The sequence below is a fragment of the Aquarana catesbeiana genome, linkage group LG01, assembly GCF_042186555.1.
Source record: "Aquarana catesbeiana isolate 2022-GZ linkage group LG01, ASM4218655v1, whole genome shotgun sequence".
In the NCBI taxonomy this organism is placed as follows: Eukaryota; Metazoa; Chordata; class Amphibia; order Anura; family Ranidae; genus Aquarana; species Aquarana catesbeiana.
This window is the reverse complement of record NC_133324.1, coordinates 873521472-873541635: the sequence shown is the minus strand read 5'-3', so window position 1 is coordinate 873541635 and position 20164 is coordinate 873521472. Positions and strand designations below refer to the sequence as shown.

At 41.8% G+C, this 20164-nt stretch overlaps 1 protein-coding gene across 1 annotated transcript in view; it reads right to left on the bottom strand.

Moving 5' to 3' along the window:
* The window catches only part of WDR1 (WD repeat domain 1), a 78249-nt gene that overhangs the window by 8840 nt on the left and 49245 nt on the right, over positions 1 to 20164 (bottom strand). Inside the window, exons 7-11 of the mRNA XM_073610112.1 lie at positions 15909 to 15989; positions 9355 to 9588; positions 5624 to 5716; positions 2667 to 2818; positions 1340 to 1427 (exon numbers count right to left, since the gene is read on the bottom strand). Of these exons, the coding sequence (XP_073466213.1) occupies positions 1340 to 1427; positions 2667 to 2818; positions 5624 to 5716; positions 9355 to 9588; positions 15909 to 15989 (648 nt within the window). The remainder of the gene's footprint in view (positions 1 to 1339; positions 1428 to 2666; positions 2819 to 5623; positions 5717 to 9354; positions 9589 to 15908; positions 15990 to 20164) is intronic.

The following is a 20164-nucleotide window of genomic DNA, read 5'->3' as shown; positions in this document are numbered from 1 at the left end:
AAAAAAAAATAATTATATATAAATTTTTTTTTTTGGTTTATTATTAACAATTTACAAACTGTCTGCAAGCGTACCTAGAAGAATTGATGCTTGTTTGAAGGCAAAGGGTGGTCACACCAAATATTGGATTTGGATTTCTCTTCTGTTCATTTACTTTATTTTTATCAATTAACAAAATGGAAACCATTAACACTTTTATTTCTAAAACCATTCTTTATTTACAGCATTTTTTTTTTTCACACCAGCCTAAAACTTTTGCACAGTACTGTACCCACAGACATAGCCCTCATAACTACATTTTCCAACCCTGACAAATGCTAAAGCATCAGGGCGATTATTTCACTTATAAAAACGCCAGCAAAGACCCATACGCAAACAACTTCTCAGTTGACACTTGACTAAATATAATTAGCCTTTTTTATAGCCTTCTTAATTCATCAATATCAAAAAGTGATGTTCTTTAATCATCGCTCCTTTTTTTTTTTTTCACAAGAAATCATCGCTCCTTCTTAAAGCAGGGTTCAGCAGCACTGGCAGTGGGAGAGACGAGCATTAAAGTGTTACTAAACCCAGGACCCTGCATTCACTATATCTGGTCTCCCACAGTACACAGAACATGGAAATGCAATTATTTTAGTAAATATAAACTGCTAAAATACCTTTTCTCATCAGCAGTATATAGCAGTCATGTGAGTTCTATCAGCGTCCGGCCGAGCACTGGTTAAAGGAGAAGTTCAATTTTTGGAAAAAAATAAATAAATGCACATTTTTTGCAGAAAAAAAAAAGTGCATTTATTTAATCTTTTTTTGTGGAGACTGTAAAGCATTGCACCAGCGATCAGATCACTGGTGCCATGCAGGTCTACAGCAGATCTGCCAGTGTATCTACTTGCCCATACAGGGAAGACAATACAATCTGATAAGCTACAAAGGCTGCCGGACCTTGTAGTTTTCCATGCACATAACCGTCATGGCAGGGATCGGGGAGGTCCGGGGGCTGGTCCGTTCGTAACATGTTACACCCCGAATATGGAAAGTTAGTATTTACAGTCTTTTACAGGTATAGCTGGGTTTAAGATCAGTACTATAGCACTAGGGTTCATGTATAAAATTAAAGAATTACTGCAGTCATACTACTCACTACAGTCCTAGTATTCACCATAACGTGCGTGATTTGACAGAATATTTTAAGCCATAAGATTGTTCTGAAAATAACAATCATTATGGCAAAAAATGATAAACTTGGTGGGTTAGGCATGTCTTCTAATATTGTGTGCTCTAGTAAAACCACTCTCCTCATTCCGTGCCATGGAAACAAACATAACCCACCACTATGTACCTGGCTACTGTTGATTAATACAACATATCCATTAGATCCTACAGCAATACTCTTTGGCTGGACATCCAACTTCACGGCATCCTGAGCACTGAAAAGGTAAAACACAAAAAAAGAAAAAAGGAGGTTACACCGCCAAGTATAAAAGGTATTATATGACAGATTTATAGTAACTGGAGCAAAAAATTAACACAAAAGAATTGATAAAGAAAAAAAATAAAATCTGATTGTTTTCTAACAAAACCTGGTAATTTGCTACAAAAAAACTCCACTTTGATAATTTTTTCCACATGTTTTTCAGGTATTCCTTTTCTGAATAAAAATAGAATATTAATATAGTGTTGATGATGCCCAACCATGGCGACTTTGCAGAGCCCACAGAGAAAGTGACTATATCCCGGCTCAATTATCAAATTAAAAGTAAAACAAAGCAACAAGATTTTGGGTAATAAGAGTTAACTCACTAAAAAATGAATTGTTAAATAAGTTCACCTTTACGAAAAAAAAAAAAAAAAAAAAAAAAAAAAGAAGACATTTGTAGTTACACCGATAGGAAGCATGAATGAACTACCACAGCGCTCAAATAATCCCCTGATGTCAGAACAGGGGAGCGGGGGCCGCTGCATTTGTAACATGGTTACTTGTTACACCCTGAATAAGGATGCAACAGGTTACAAAAGGTGAGCTTATCCTTTAAAGCAGGCCATAGAAAGGCGAAAGATAGTTGCTCGATTATCCCATCAACACAGTCAGTCGGTGTTGATGGGGGAATCTATCCTGCCGTGCCATTATGTTCTGCCCGCAGGGAGCCTTTCCTTCTGGAAGGACACAATGATTAGTGTTGCTGACTTATAGCCAGCAGCGCTAATTGTTCAGGAAAAAACCGACAGGCTGGCTGTACACAACTCAATCGACTTGGATTGACTTGTGTACAACCAGGGTGCCCATATATATGTCAAAATTTGTCTGGTACAAGCCAAATTTCGTGTGACAAGTCACTGCCCTTTTCTCATTACTAAACAATGGTGATCATATGCAGTCTGTCCTTGGGCTGAATTCAAGCATAGACTGAGAGCTCTAATGAAAGATCAGGCCCTATAAATCATCACAGAAAGATATGAGTGGTTTTGACAGACAAAAAAAAAAAAAAAAAAAAAACACATTGTACATAGTGATTTCTTTTTTATTAAGTACACACTTGTGTGCTAAAACCTACACATTTCTCTCTTGAAAACAGCATCAGTTACAGGAACCAGGTAGACACAGCCTCTATCCAGTAAGACACTGACAAATACAGTACAGAAAGAATCACATAATCAGCATTGTTTACCTGTAGGCCTTGTTGATGAGATCAGTATAACGCACAGTGTCATCCATGCTGCAAGTAACAAGCTGGTTGGAGCTGTCAATGGCCATGCTGGACACTTGGTTTGTGTGGCCCTTTCCAGAGAAAGTGTCATTGTCACCTGACGCAGCATCAAAGTAATGTGCACAAGTTGATTAAGGAAAGCACACCGAAATAAATAAATAAATAAAAAGGTACAACCGATATGCATGGGGGATTTCATTCACTATTAAATTCCACTATATATTCAATCTTCATGGATAGGCAATTAAAAGAAGCAGCTCTTTGCATTGTTTGCTTATAGCATTCCCACCTCAGAAGGTGACAGCGCACCGGTTCTCTCAAGTTTCTTGCACCAGACTTTAAGCAGTTGTATACCGCTGGACTTTTTTTTTCCCCCTGCAAGACAAAGTCGCAATGTGCTAGTATGCATCACATACTAGCACAATATGTGGAACTTACCTTAAAAGGTGTTGTAAACCCTCAAGGTTTTTCACCTTAATGCATTCTTGGCATTAAGGTGAAAAACCTCTTGTAGTGCAGCAGCCTCCAAGAGCCCCCCCTTTTACTTATCTGAGCCCGATCGTTCCAGCGATGGGGACGAGCAGAGCAGCACCAGTTGCTGTCATGGGTCCTCATTGGCTGGATTGATAGCAGCAGGTACATTTGCTCATGCTGCTGTCAATCAAAGCCAGTGACACGGGAGCCAGGGGGCGGGGCAGAGTCCTGCTGTCTGTGTCAATGGAAGCAGCAGCACTCGGCAGTGCGCCCGCACGAGTGCCCCCAGGAAATGCGGGTCTCCAGAAGATGAGGACTCGAGAAGACGAGGAGCCAGAAGCGCCACTGGGGGACCCCAGAAGGGGAGGACCAGGGCCCCTCTGTGCAAAACTCTTGCATAGGAGGACAGAAAGTATGATATGTTTGTTATTTCAATAAAAAAAAAAAAAATAAAAAAAAAACAAAAAACAAACAAACACACCCACAAACCTTTACAACCCCTTTAAAACAAAGCCATTTCAGAGCCACAATGTCAGCGCTGCAGGCGCTTCTATCTTCACGCATCTTGCTTCCAGGTTTGCGGGCTCCGGCTCTGACTGGCCGGAGCCATGAGGATGTCACTACCGCGCATGCGCATGGGAGCCGCCATTTGCGGCACATGGCTCGGAAGGAACGGCACAGGTTACAGGAACATCACAAACTTGGAATGCAATTATTTCTTACAATTTTGAGAAGGTGAGATTTTTGCGTCATACCAATACAAACAAAAGAAACCTGAGAATGCCTAAACATTTGTAATTGCAACAATTTTCTGGGCGAAGTGGTTCATTATCTGACAAATGCAGGGGTGCCAATATTTTTGGCCATGCTTGACTGTATTTTCAAATGTTGTTCAATTAAAACTTTTGTTTTTAAAACACAAATTGTTGGATGGTGCAATTTGTGTTTTTCTTTTGCTGGTTAGAGGTGCCAAAAGTCACTGCAGGCAGGAGGAACTGATCAAAGATCAACATTTTGATGCAGCTCTATTAAAGCAGAAGCAGCAGGGAGATTCCTCCTTGAAACTGTATGAGAGCAAAGAAAGCTCGGAAGACACGTGTGACACTTCACCCAGAGGATGACTTCGGCACTCCATCCCACAACATTAATCTTTCTACAGCAAAAAGCAGGAGTGGGAAACAAAAGGCTCCCAGTTAACTAGGCCCAGGGCTCTGCCTAATCGGCCTACTGACCAAGTAAGTGTTCAGAGACAGTTCAAGCACTGAGGCAATGCCAACAGTTCCACACTTAAAAAATGCTTTGCAGCAAACTTTAACCACAACACAGAGTCTGGAATGCACCATATGCAGACACCAATGACGGTTTTAGGCAGTTGCGTTTATAGGCCTTTTTTTAAAGGCAAAAAAAAAAAAAATAGAGTTCAGACGCCGAAATTTGACGATTCTGATGCCAAATGCTTCTAAAACGCGGCTAAACGCATTTAGCAGCTTTTCGTTTATAAGCAGTTTAGTTTTTGGGCATTTAAACGCAAACGCGGTAAAACGCCGCTAAACGGTATGCAGACGTTTTAAACATGGGTTACTATCTGTCAAGTTAAATCAGGGATCCTCAAACTATGGCCCTCCAGCTGTTGTGGAACTACACATCCCATGAGGCATTGTAAAACTCTGACATTCACAGACATTACTAGGCATGATGAATTGTAGTTCCTGAACAACTGGGAAGGCCGTAGTTTGAAGACCCCTGAGTTAAATAGTTCAGGAGAGGTTGTAAAAAACGCGTGCACATGAAGCCTAATGCCGCGTACACAAAAGCGGACTTTCCGGCAGCCTAGGTCCGATGGGATTAGTCCGGCGGACTTTCCAGTGGCCTAGGTCCAATGGGATTAGTCCAGCAGACAATCCGATAGTGTGTGGGCTAGTCCGATAGCTTTTCAGGATAAAAATCCGGAGGACCTAGAAACAGAACATGTTTCAAATCTGTCCGATGGACTAAAATTGTGAAAACTGTTCGTCTGTTTGCTGGTCCAACGGACCAAATACGACGCAAGGGAAGCTATTGGCTACTGAACTTCTATTTTTAGTCCCGTTTACATCATCACGTTCAAACCGAACGGACTTATGAACGGACTTAGTCCTATCGTGTGTGGCCAAGTCCGTTGGTTCGGAAAGTCCGTTGGACCTAGTCAGAAAGTCCGTCGGAAAGACAGTCGGACCTAGTCTGCCGGAAAGTCCGCTCGTGTGTACGCGGCATTACTGTGTCCCTCAATGGATGAGAAAAAGTTGTTTTGGGTTTAGATTTGTATTAGGGCACACAAAAGAAAAAACATTTTTACATGAATGTCTTTGAAAAACATATTAAAAAAAGCCGTTTACCCAAATGGATGCACGTAAGGTGTGCAATGCCAAGCTTAACAACAAAAAGTATACAAAGACATAGAAAAGGATATTAATATGCCCATCGTGGCTGCCAGTATAAATAGTCGATCGGCCATCAAGGTTGTGGACAGTCATGCACTGGATAGACTTGTTGTGTCCCTGCAGAATATAAACAAAACCTAATAGCAATACACAATTATTTTACACCAACTAGATATAGCTAGAATTTTTGTACAGAATTTTTGGTCTTTTGAGTGCAAACAAGCTAGGAGCACACTGTATTTCTGGTAGATCAATGGGTATTTTTCTGTATATACAGCATTTAAAAAAAAAACAAAAACAAAAAAAAAACAAAGGGATAACACATGGGAAGTGCATATATAAATGCATACTGCAGAGTTGTACAGTTAATGGTTTGCTCAAACATACTTTTGGGAGAGGTTAGAAAAATTGGGTTTATTCTGGAATGAGTATTTGTGCCTCCCGCACACAAGCTGACGAGGCCATGCAACGTAAATTGTGGGCTTATTTCAATGCCTTGGAGACACAGCTGCAGTGTACAGCCATCCATAGTAATAAATGGCTGTACATGAGTATACGCCACACTTGCATAAACTCACATGGGCGTAAATCCCTAAACGCGGCTTGTGTGCCTTCATGGATTTATGGCTGTGCACAGGTTTATGCAAGTAGGATAGGACATAAAGTGCTTTGAAAAAGTATTTGCCCCTTTTTTTTTTGCATGTTTGTTTGTCACAGGTAAAATGATTCAGATTTTTTTTTTCTAATTTTATTACACAATAACCCGAGTAAATACTAAATGCAGTTTTTAAATGACGATTTCCCTTTATTAAAAGGCAAAAAACCTGTCCAAACCTGCTTGGCCATATTTGAAAAAAATAATTACCCCCTAAACCTAAATAACTGGTTGTACCACCTGCAACTGCAATCAAGCATTTGTGATAACTGGCACTGGGTCTTTCACATTGCTGTGGAGCAATTTTGGCCCACTCTTCTTTGCAGAATTGTTTTAATTCAGCCACATTGGAGGGTTTTCCAGCATGAACGGCCTGTGTAAGGTCATGATACAGAATCTGAATTGGATTTGAGACCAAACTTTATCTAGGTCACTCCAAAACCCTAGTTTTGTGTTTTTTGAGCCAGAGGTGGACTTGCTGTTGTGTGTGTTTTAGATCATGTCCTGCTGCATAACCCAAGTGTGCTTGAGGTCAGGCACTAATGGCCGGACATTCTCCTTCAGGATCTTCTGGTAGAGCTCAGAATTCATGGTTCAATCAATTATGGTAAGTCGTCCAGGTCCTGAAGCTGCAAAGCAGCCCCAGACCATCACGCTACCACCACCACGTCTGACTGTTGGTATGATGTTCTTTTAATGAAACGCTGTTTTAGTTTTATTCCAGATGTAACAGGATGCACACCTTCTGAAAAGTTCAACTCAGTCAGTCCACAGAATATTTGCCCAAAAGTCTTGGGGATAATCAAGCTGTTTTTTGACAAATGAGACGAGCCTTTGTGTTCTTTTTGATGAGCAGCTGCTTTCACCTTGCAACTCTCACATTTGATCCCAGTCTCTTTCTTATTGTTGAAATATGGACATTGACCTTAAAAGGTTCACCACTGTTCCAAGTTTTCTCCATTTGTGGATAATGGCTCTCACCGTGGTTCACTGGAGTCCCAAAGCATTAGAAATGGCTTTGTAACCCTTTCCAGACTCATACAAGTCAATTAATTTGTTTCTTATCCATTCTTGAACTTCTTAGATCGCAGGATGATGTGTTAGTTTTTGAAATCCTTTAGCGTGCTTCACTTTGTCAGACAGCTTTTATTTAAGCGATTTCTTGATTCAACAGATCTGGCAGTAATCAGGTCTGGGTGTGGCAAGTGCAATTTAACTCAGCTTTCCCCAAAAAATAATGTGGCTTTGTATTTACTCAGATTATCATGGTGTAATATTCAAAATGGTTTGATGATCTGAATCATTTAAGTGTGACAAATATGGAAAAATAAAAGTCAGGAAGTGGGCAAATACTTTTTCACTTTTGCGTATACTCGTGTACAGCCAAGGATGGCAGAATGTTGCTTGCAATTTTATGTTGTATTGCCTCAAGTGCCCATGTGCATTAGACTTTAGAGTTGAGATATACACTCAACAGCCACTTTATTAGGTACACCTTGCTAGTATCGGGTTGGACCTCCTCTTTCCTTCAGAGCCACCTTAATTCTTCATGGCATAGATTCAACAAGGTGTTGGAAACATTCCTCAGAGATTTTGGTCAATACTGACACAATAGCACCACGCAGTTGCTACAGATTTGTCGGCTGCATATCCATGATGCAAATCTCCTGTTCCACCACATCCCAGAGCTTCTCTACTGGACTGAGATCTGGTGACTGTGGAGGCCATTGGAGTACAGTGACCTCATTGTCATGATCAAGAAACCAGTGGTGAGATGATTTGAGCTTTGTGACATGGAGAATTATCCTGTTGGAAGGAGCCATCAGAAGATGAGTACACTGTAGTCATAAAGAGATGGACATGATCAGTAACAATACTCTGGCATAGCCCATGGGGTTTAAAGGATGCCCAATTGGTACTAAGGGGCCGAGACACTATCCCCCACACCATTACACCACCAGCCTGAACCGTTGCTACAAGGCAGGATGGATCCATGCTTTCATGTTGATGCCAAATTCTGACCCTATAATCTGAAATCGAGACTCAGACGAAGCAACGTTTTTCCAATCTTCTATTGTTCAATTTTGGTGAGCCTGGGTGAATTGTAGCCTCAGTTTCCTGTTCTTAGATGACAATAGTGGCACCCGGTGTGATCTTCTGCTGCTGTAGCCCATCTGCTTCAAGGTTCAATGTGTTGTGCGTTCAGAGATGGTATTCTGCATACCTTGGTTGTAACGAGTGGTGATTATGGTTACAGTTACTGTTGCCTTTCTATTATGTCGAACTCGAACCAGTCTGCCCATTCTCCTCCAACATCAACAAGGCATTTTTGTCCAGACAACTGCCGCTCACTGGACATTCTCTTTTTCTGACCATTCTCTCTAAACCAGAGAGATGGTTGTGTGTGAAAATCCCAGTAGATCAGCAGTTTTTGAAATACTCAGATCAGCCCGTCTGACACCAATAACCATGCCATGTTCAAAGTCACTTAAAACCCCTTTCTTCCACCATTCTGATTCTCAGTTTGAACTTCGGCAAGACATCTGCACCACGTCTAGATGCCTAAATGCACTGTGATTGGTCAATTAGCATTTTGTGTTACCAAGCAATTGGACAGGTGTGCCTAATAAAGTGGCCGGTGAGTGTATATTAATAATTCATGTTAAATATAAAGGAGACACAGTTTTACAGATACATTTAGGAAGGAGTTCTTTACAGTAAGAGTAATTTAGGATTTATCTTCTACAGAAAAAAATATTCTTCTCCTAGAGAGGGGATATCAGTCATAGCAGCCTAGGGTGTTTGCTTTCACTAAGTTTTAGGAGTTTGTGAGAGGTTTAAACTTCCTCCTTTTCTCAAAGTAAAGAATGAGGTTGCGACACAATGCATACGCCATTTCTAAGGAAGACAATACATTTACAAGGCATTGAATTTCAATGCCTAGGTTACAAGTTTCATAAACTAAAATACTTTACACATTTGCTGACCAGTCTAAATGCACCAAAGATAGAACATAAACTAGGTATGCATGCAAAAGCATTTTATAATACAAAATGAACATTTAAAAAAAAAAAAAAAAAAAACACTTTTCATAGTTTACCTTGACCACACGTAAAGGTCTGCTTGGATTATTTTTGTCCAGATAATTGATATAGCCAGACAAAGAAACACTCAGCAAGTAATCCCTCTGCCACAAGCATCCCAACTGCTGATCCAGCGTATCTGTGCCGAGACTGAACGTGGTGACTGCTGAGTTAGCCGCAACATCCCAGATTTTTGCTGTTTTGTCCCCAGACGCAGACAGAAGTTGAGTGCTGTCAGCATTCCAGCTAATCTGTAGTAGAAGGGAAAACAGAATGGTTACAGCTTGCTGTACATCCAGACATACAACCTTGTTGAAAGGAAGGAGATCAGAAAAGTAAAACTGCGCAGTCTTGTCAATGTGAAATTAAATTACTGTAAAACGTATCTAAACCTAAAAACTAAAAATGTAATTTACTGAAACTCAGAAGTCCTTATATGTGATGGCTGCATTCCTTTTCTTAATTCAGGCTCTTTTCCCTTTAAGCTATTTTCACACTGGGCCGTCGGCAGTAAAGCACCGCTATTTTTAGTGGCGCTTTACTGTCTTTTTTGCAATAGCTTTCAGCCGCTAGCAGGGCGCTTTTAGTGCCCGAAAGCGGCCGAAAAAGGGTTTCGATGGGTAGGGACGCTTTAGGAGCAGTGTATATATCACTCCTACAGCACTGCAAAGATGCGGCTTGCAGGACTTTTTACCGTCCTGCCAGCACACCGCTCCAGTGTGAAAGAACTCGAGCTTTCACACTGGAGTGAGAGGAGAGGCGCTTTGCAGGCACTATTTTTGGCGTTATAGCACTTCAGTGTGAAAATAGCCCAACTTTCACCTGAAATCTTGCAAGCAAAACCCTTCTCTTTTCCCTTATACATACGACTTTTTTTCACTAGGAGTGCAGTGGTGGGAGGGGGTACAGTGTGTAGAGGTGTTTGTGGGGAGGAACAGTGCTGGCAGTAATGTGTTGTTGGGTTCTCAGTCTTCTCCTTCCCTCTGTCCCCATGTCTTTCCAGCTTCCACCTCCTCCACCCCCACCAGCCTCCAACATTGTCCTCAGCTCCTAAAGCCTCCTACTCTTATCCACTGCTGAAAGTGAATAACTGGCTGACCATACATTCCTTTATTACAGGGATATGCAATTAGCGGACCTCCAGCTGTTGCAAAAAAGTCCCATCATGCCTCTGCCTCTGCGCGTCATGCTTGTGGCTGTCAGAGTTGTGCTATGCCTCATGGGAGTTGTAGTTCTGCAACAGCTGGAGGTCCGCTAATTGCATATCCCTGCTTTTTTATGTTCACAGCCAACAAACATAGCCCAGCCCTCATGCCCTATCCTCTACCACCCCAAAGGTCCCATCCAGCCATTTTCCAGTAACGCTCCCATCCCCCCTCAGCGATCACAGGAAGAAGAAAGAAGAAAGAAAGAAGAAGAAAGAAGGAAGAAAGAAGAAGAGGTACTCAAAAAAAAAAAAAATGGTATCTGTGCATACCTACTGAAAAACGATACAAGAATGCAGGCACCTCATCTTAAGACCAGTAAGCTGCAAGATTACTTTTTGTTTTTGCCATCACACGGATTCATTAAAAAAAATGCATTAAAAAACACACATTACGCATTTTTTGATACATTTCCGGTGCGTTCTCTGGGTGCCCAATTCCAGCATACACCAGTGACTCACAAAACTAACCAAAAACACAAATTCGGTGCGTTTGACAGGTTTTCCCATTCATTTCAATGGGGAGCTGCGTTATTGGTGCAGTTTCCAAAAGTGTACCAAAGATGCAGCATGCAGGATTTTTTAAAAACGTACCACACCCGCACCGCAGTAGTGTGAAGAGTCCCAAAGGATTTAAAGGGAGATATTTTTCTTGCATTTTTAGCAAGAAAAAAAAAAAAAAAAAGGATTAAAAACACCATCAGCGTGAAAGTAGCCCAACTTTAAAATGGACTTGCCATTAGCATCTCCATTGCACATGAATCAGACAAAGGCACGTGTCAGCATTACTAAACCACATTTATATATGAAGCAGCAGCCAAGAGTGCTAATCACATTCCCTGATCTACACATAACCACTAGAGCAATGGTTCTCAACCTTTCTAGTGCCGTGACCCCTTGATAAAATTTCCCAGGTTGTGGGGACCCCTAACAGTAAAATGATTTTCAAAGCGTGGTCTTGCCTTGGGTTGCTGACAAACAAGTAATTTGCGCCCCTAACCCACGGACATTTAGCGCTCCCTGAGTCCCTTCCACTCGTACAATATTAAAACCCCTTATGGTACATTTTAGGATGTACCGCTCTCTTTGTTCTCCTTTTATCTTTCTCTATCCTAATTTTCTTGTCCCCCCCCCCCCCCCCCCATCCCTCTCTCTAGCCATGTTTCTTGTTCTTTCTCTTATTCTTTCCTCTCCCTTTTTCTTTGTTCCTCCCCCTCTTTTCCTCTCCCTTCCATGTATTCTCTATCTTTATTCCTTCTCTTACTGAGTGGGGGGGAATAGACTGAGTGGCAATACTGGGGTGGGAGTTCTGATTAGCCAACTTAGGTGCTCTTGATCAAGGTCATCTGCTGATCTGAGAACTGTAGTGGGGACTTTTAATGGCAACTCTAATCACAGGTAGTGTTACTCACTGTGTCTGACTTTGTGGTGTCTTTTAGCAGTGACACCAATGCGAAATCAGAAGATACGGTCTCCTCCAGCCCCTCACACTTCACTTTCCCCACCATTCAGCTGACCTCTAGTCTCCGCCCCCCAGCCATGACGTGAACTGAATGGGCGGCTTGCGAAGAGGCTGAGTGGGCGGCCGTGGGCTCCAGGAACAGCCCAGCTGGGCAGCCGCGAAAAGGCTGGGAGAGCAGCGTGGGCTTTAGGAACAGCCCAGGATTCAGTGACCCCTGGCAAATCGTTGTTCAACCCCCGATGGGGTCCTGACCCCCGGGTTGAGAACCACTGCACTAGAGGGAGATATTCAAATCAAACCAACGGTTGGTGAATGTTACATGCTCACTGAAAACACAGTATTACTTCCCTTAAAGGTTTATACTCTGGGTGAGGATGTAAAAATAGGGGTCGACCGATATTTACTTTTTTGAAGCATCGGTCACAAAACTTACCAATATTACTTCAAGGGGTTGTACCGGGGTGATGCATGCAGCTGCAGGCATCAACCCAGTATGGTCCTTTAGAGCGGACGGTCAACATGCTGTGTCTCAGCAGCCGTTCGGCTGTTACTATAAGCAGCGGGAGGGGACATCCCCCAGAAATAACTTCTGGATTACTGGCATCTTAAAGGATCCTGTTTAAAAAGTAGAAAGTATTCAAAAACGCCGATCTTGATGTTTTGAATACTTTCAAGTGCAAGAGGGGCTTGGGGTCGTCTTATAGACCCCCGATCCCTCCATAAAAAGAGTAACTGTCACTGCCTTTTACTATCACAAGGGATGTTTACATTCCTTGTGACAGCAATGAAAAAAAAAAAAAAAAAAAAAAAAAAAAAAAGTAAAAAAACTATTTTTTTTCCAAAATCGAAATTTGAAATCTACAGAAAATCGGCACCTGATATCAGCTATCGGCCTGAAAGGCAGCTGAAAAATCATTATCGGCCCTGAAAAAAAGATAACGGTCAGTCCCTAATGTAAGAAAGAAAAATAACCTGCAGTGTACAGATCTGTGGCAGCCTACCATAGAAACACCAAGTGCACATAACCGGACATTAAGGGCCCATTCTCACCAGATGCAGTGGGATGCATTTTTGACTGCACTCCAACATCCAAAATTCAAAGTTATCCTATGGGCATAGTTCACACTATTGCAGTGCAGTGAAATAAGTACAGAAAGCTGCATTGTTCTGCACTGCAAATGGACAGAAACACACACAGAAATGCATGGAAATGCACTGCACTGCACATAAAAGCCCAAAAGAAGAAAAGGACACAGAAGTGATCTCAAGGAAAATGCAAGCTTAGAAAAATGCACCGCAAAAGAGCATTAAAAAAAAAAAAAAAAAAAAAAAAAAAAAAAAAAAAGTGTGTCGAATGCACGTCACTTCACTTGCAAAAATGTGTTTCTGGTGTAAATGGGCCCCAAGTTTGTTGTAGGCATAATCCTGACTAGAGATAGGATAAAAAAAAAATATAACTATACTTGTGGTTTTAAAAAGGCAGAAAGGTTTTTTTTTTATCTTAATGCATTCTATGCATTAAGATAAAAAAAAAACAAAAAAAAAAAACAAAAAACAAAAAACAAACAAAAAAAAAAAAACTTGTGTGCAGCAGCCCCCCTAAACTTTACCTGATCCCCATCTCGATCCAGTGATGTTGCACGAGAGACTCGGCTGCCCGGGATTCTCCCTCATTGCCCGAGACAGCAGCGAAGTGCCATTGGCTCCTGCTGCTGTCAAAGTCAGTGAGCCAATGAGGAGAAAGAGGTGGCGGGGCAGGCAACAGCTCAGTGTCTGTGTGGACACATGGAGCTGCAGCTCAGGTGCCCCCATAGCAAGCTGCTTGTTATGGGGGTACTCAACATGAGGGAGAGCCCAGAAGTGCCAAAGAGGAACCCGAGGAGAAGGATCTGGGCTGCTCTGTGCAAAAGCACTGCACAGAGCAGGCAAGTATAACACGCTTGTTATTTTTTTATAGAAAAAAACCCCCAAACACTTTAGTATAAATTTAAGGTCACATGCGCACACACATACTTCCCCCACCCCCCACCCCCACCCCCGAGGCGGAGGTGGGCATTTGGGTCATGTGCCTGCTGTGATTGGCTGTTACAGCGGTCACATGATCGGAAAGCTCCTGATCGCAAGTATGCATCCCCACCGCCTACTGTGCTGGGAGCGTGCAAGGAGCACTCTCAGCATGAAAAGTGGTTTACACAAGACCACAGATATGCTTAGCGTTGGGACCCACCCACTGAGAGGCTGCAAATATGCATACTGTTGGTGTCAAGGGGCTAATGTCAGTTGAAATTTGTTTGGCTATTGTTTCAGTGGCCCCCCGATGCACAGACAAATCAAATGCATCTAAACCTGGATACACAGGGGCCTTAAATCATCTGAAAACATTCAGTTCGGCAGGAATCGGCTGCCTTTCGGCCCATGTGTACAGCTGCCTGTTCTACAGATTCTCCTCGAGCGGGCATGCTGGAAAACCAACATCTGACCAGTGTTGATCAATATGTTCTGGTAGGGGGCAGTCCCTTTGTCAGAACACAAAAGCTCAGTGGTTAAGATCACCGTACTAACATCACATGTGTTAGTACGGTGATCTCTCCATTTTTTTCGTTCAGCCTGCTGGATTGAACAAAATAAAAAATAAATAAAACATAGTGTCTACCCAGCTTGACCCTCAGTGCACACAGCATATGTAATAAAGGACACATGCTCTGCCTTGTAGTGCACTAATCTAGGGAGGAGCAGCTTTGTAGGGACAGCACTACAGAACACATCACCCCCTTCCCCATAACATAGATAGCTGGAAACCATGCTAACTGGTATTGGTCATCAGAGGCAGAGAACACAAGTAGTGATCATCTCAATAGATTTCTGGTAGGATCAAAAATGTATTTTTTGCACTTACCAAACAACTCTAAAGTGGGGTACATACTAAGAAAATTGGGCGAACGATCGTCCGTTTTTCCTCGTTGTTTCACAGCAAATCCAAACCGATGAACGAAAAATCTCGTGTGACAAAGGCTTTTTTTGTTGTTTATGGTTTCCGATTATGCACAGTCTCTCTCTTTTCTGATTTTTTTGTACGAAAACGGTACACATTAAAACGAAAATCGTTCTGTTCCCATATGAGAAACTTTTTGGAGTTTGTCTCTTTGATAATTTTCATACGAAAATTCGGAATCGGCTGTCAAAAGTTGAAAGTAGTGTATACGCTATACGAAAATTCTTTGGACAAAACGGTTTGCCCGATCTTATAGTGTGAGCCTTAAACACTTTCAATGGTGACAAAAAAGGGAGCAAATATTATTGTTAGGATTTACATAGATCTTAAAAGTAGAACTATAGGCAAAACTTTTTTTTTTTTTTTTTTTTTACCATTTTGGATAGAGCAAGGGAGGGTTATACCCCGTCAGATTCCCCCCCCCCCCCCCCCAAATCATCTGAGTCTTATTGAGGAGATTTACCTTCACTTCCTGTCCCAAAAAAAAAAAAAAAAAAAAAAAAAAAAAAAAAAAAAACCTGTGATGAGAGTATTATGCCTGCCATTACTGGCTTAGTTTTAAAAGAAGCAAGCTTCAGGGCTGTCTTGGCTCCAACTACGCTCCACTAAATGACAAACAAATTTTTGGATAGTATTTACATAAGTTTATGTAAACCTCCATATGACAGTGGCTGCTTTTTGCATACAAGGAAGACTTTTGCTGCCTGTTTAGCAACCCATCCAGGTACTCTTTATTTTTCCAATTAGGCTGCCCATACTTTTACTTACTGTGGGATGTACAACATCTGCATGGATCTGATATTTTGCTTAATGATACTAGAAATTTTACCAGTGTGTAAGAGAAAACAAACTTAAGAAACAGCCTTCAAGGGCAAGAAAGAAGTATTATGTATAAAAGAAAATCAGCACTTACAGCATACACTCCTCCATCATGAGCTTTTCCTGCACCAAGCTGGCCGACTTTCTCACCAGTTTTACCATCATATAAATATATCTGTGAAGAAATGTAATCATTAATAATGGTTGAGCATTCAGCTAAGGGTATGACAGATTCATTTCTCTTGTTAAAGCAGTAGTAAACCCAAAAGCAAACACTATATTGCAGTTTGCCTATTCTTAGCTGCAAAAATTTCCTTTTTTAGGCTTTTTCATCTTGTGATCCCTCCTGCAAGTCTTTTTTTTCAAAAGAACAAGCTCTTGCCTCATCCGCAGTGGGTAAGACTGACCATTCAACACAGACAGATGTGTCTACAATGATCAGCTTTTATTCATTTATGCACAACCTTTATCCCAAAAAAAAAAAAAAAACGACAAGAAAAAAAACACAACAAACACCTGTTGTTGTAACTGATTATAAAAGCGTTAGCTGTAGTTTAGCTTCAAATTGTTAGTGTATTTAAATCTGCCTGTACTTCTAAAACTATCCTCCCCCCAGACGGACAATGCTGCTGTCCAAATCTGCCCCCTGTGCTCATTCATCCAGAGTGGGGATTGCATAATACAGGAGGTATGTTACTGGCCAGATCACCAGGTGAAAACAGTGGGGAGAAAAAGTTTAAAAAAGAAAAAAATACAGCCACTACGTCTTATGATCGGTAAGCTTCAATATACAGTGAGGACAGAAAGTATTCAGACCCCCTTAAACATTTTTCACTTTGTTATATTGCAGCCATTTGCTAAAATCATTTAAGTTCATTTTTTTTCCTCATTAATGTACACACAGCACCCCATATTGACAGAAAAACACAGAATTGTTGACATTTTTTGCTGATTTATTTAAAAAGAAAAACTGAAATATCACATGGTCCTAAGTATTCAGACCCTTTGCTGTGACACTCATATATTTAAAGGGGTTGTAAAGGTAAAAATTTTTTCACCTTAATGCATTCTATGCATTAAGGTGAAAAAACTTCTGACAGAACCGCCGCCCCCAGCCCCCCCGTTTTACTTACCTGACGCCTCGAAAGTCAGCTTCGCGTTCCCGACATCTGTTCCTCCGCTCACCCTGGCCGCTGATTGGCTGCAGTGGATGGATTGAAAGCAGCGCAGCCATTGGCTCGCGCTGCTGTCAATCACATCCGATGACGCGGCGCGCCGGGGGGCGGGGCCGAGTGATACAGCGAGCGGCTATAGCCGCCGGCTGTATCACGGGAGCGCGCCCGCAAGCACTCACCACCGTGCGAGGGAGCTCGCATTAAGGTGGTGAATGCTTGCGGGGAGGAGCTGAAACAGCCGCCGAGGGACCCCAGAAGACAAGGTTCGGGGCCACTCTGTGCAGAACGAGCTGCACAGTGAAGGTAAGTATAACATGTTTGTTATTTTAAAAAAAAAAAAAAAACACCTTTACAAACGCTTTAACTCAGGTGCTGTCCATTTCTTCTGATCATCCTTGAGATGGTTCTACACCTTCATTTGAGGCCAGCTGTGTTTGATTATACTGATTGGACTTGATTAGGAAAGCCACACACCTGTCTATATAAGACCTTACAGCTCACAGTGCATGTCAGAGCAAATGAGAATCATGAGGTCAAAAGGAACTGCCTGAAGAGCTCAGAGACAGAATTGTGGCAAGGCACAGATCTGACTAAGGTTACGAAAAAAAATTCTGCTGCACTTAAGGTTCCTAAGAGCAGTGATCTCCATAATCCTCAAATGGAAGACGTTTGGGACGACCAGAATCCTTCCTAGAGCTGGCTGTCCAGCCAAACTGAGCTATTGGGGGAGAAGAGCCTTGGTGAGAGAGGTAAAGAAGAACCCAAAGATCACTGTGGCTAAGCTCCAGAGATGCAGTCGAAAGTTGTAGAAAGTCAACCATCACTGCAGCCCTCCACCAGTCGGGGCATTATGGCAGAGTGGCCCGACGGAAGCCTCTCCTCAGTGAAAGACACATGAAAGCCCGCATGGAGTTTGCAAAAAAAAAAAAAAAAAAAAACACACCTGAATGACTCCAAGATGATGAGAAATAAGATTCTCTGGTCTGATGACACCAAGATAGAACTTTTTGGCCTCAATTCTAAGCGGTATGTGTGGAGAAAACCAGGCACTGCTCATCACCTGTCCAATACAATCCCAACAGTGAAGCATGGTGGTGGCAGCATCATGCTGTGGGGGTGTTTTTCAGCTGCTGGGACAGGGCGACTCATTGCAATCGAGGGAAAGATGAAAGGGGCCAGGTACAGGGATATCCTGGACGAAAACCTTCTCGAGAGTGCTCAGGACCTCAGACTGGGCCGAAGGTTTACCTTCCAACAAGACGATGACCCTAAGCACACAGCTAAAATAACGAAGGAGTGGCTTCACAACAACTCCGTGACTGTTCTTGAATGGCCCAGCCAGAGCCCTGACTTAAACCCAATTGAGCATCTCTGGAGAGACCTAAAAATGGCTGTCCACCAACGTTTACCATCCAACCTGACAGAACTGGAGAGGATCTGCAAGGAGGAATGGCAGAAGATCCCCAAATCCAGGTGTGAAAAACTTGTTGCATTTTTCCCAAAAAGACTCATGGCTGTATTAGATCAAAAGGGTGCTTCTACTAAATACTGAGCAAAGGGTCTGAATACTTAAGACCATGTGATAGTTCAGTTTTTCTTTCTAATAAATCTGCAAAAATGTCAACAATTCTGTGTTTTTCTGTCAATATGGGGTGGAGTGAAAAAAATGTAAGGGAGTCTGAATACTTTCCGTCCCCACTGTACTACATTTTTTCTTTTGCATTTAATACCGCTTTAAGTTGTCCACAAACATCACAACCAGAATGTACAATAATCTGATTAGGGGAACTCGTCCTACGACCCCCTTTCTTTATATTTGCGGACTGAAGAAAAAGTGAAATATATATATATATATATATATATATATATATATATATATATATATATATATATATATATATATATATATATATATATATATATATATATATATATATGAATGAATGAATAATAACGCAAACTTTTCTTTTACTCATGGTTAGTGTTTGGCTGAATCCATTTATTATCAATCAACTGTGTTTACTCTTTAAATCATAATGGCAACAGGAACTACCCAAATGACCCTGATCAAAAGTTTACATACCCCAGTTTTTAATACCGTGTATTGCCCCCTTTAACATTAATGACAGCTTGAAGTCTTTTGTGATATTTGTGGATGAGGCTCTTTATCTTCTCAGATGGTAAAGCTGCCCATTTCTCTTGGCAAAAATGCCTCCAGTTTCTGTAAATTATTGAGCCGTCTTGCATGAACTGCATGTTTGAGATTTCCCCAGAGTGACTCAATGATATTGAGGTCAGGAGACCGAGATGGCCACTCCAGAACCTTCACTTTATTCTGCTGTAGCCAATGAGAGGTCGACATTGGCCTTGTGTTTTGGATCATTGTCATGTTGGAATGTCCAAGTACGTCCCATGCGCAGCTTCCTGGCTGATGAATGCAAATGTTCCTCCAGTATTTTCTGATAACATACTGCATTCCTCTTGACAACAATTTTGACCAAATTTCCTGTGCCTTTGTAGCTCACACATCCCCAAAACATCAGCGATCCACCTCAGTACCTCCATAGGCCTTGACTCCTCTCCAAATGTAGCATTTATGGTTGTGGCCAAAAAGCAAAACTTTGGACTCATCACTCCAAATGACTTTGTGCTAGAAGGTTGGAGGCTTGTCTCTGTGCTGTTTGCCGTATTTTAAGTGGGATACTTTGTGGCATTTGCGTAGTAATGGCTTTCTTCTGGCGACTCATCCATGCAGCCCATCCTTCAAGTGCAACTCATCTTGAAACAGCCACATCACATGTTTTTAGAGAGTCCTGTATTTCACCTGAAGTTATTTGTGGGTTTTTCTTTGCATCCGGAACAATTTTCCTGGCAGTTGTTGCTGAAATTTTAGTTGGTCTACCTGACCTTGGTTTGGTTTCAACAGAACCCCTCATTTTCCACTTCTTGATTAGAGTTTGAACACTGCTGATTGGCATTCTCAATTCCTTGGATATCCTTTTATATCCCTTTCCTATTTTATACAGTTCAACTACCCTTTCCCGCAGATCCTTTGACTATTCTTTTGCTTTCCCCATGACTCAGAATCCAGAAGCGTCAGTGCACCACTGGATGAAAGATGCAAGGGTCTGTCAGGAGTCCAGAAACTCATTGACCTTTTATACACACACACTAA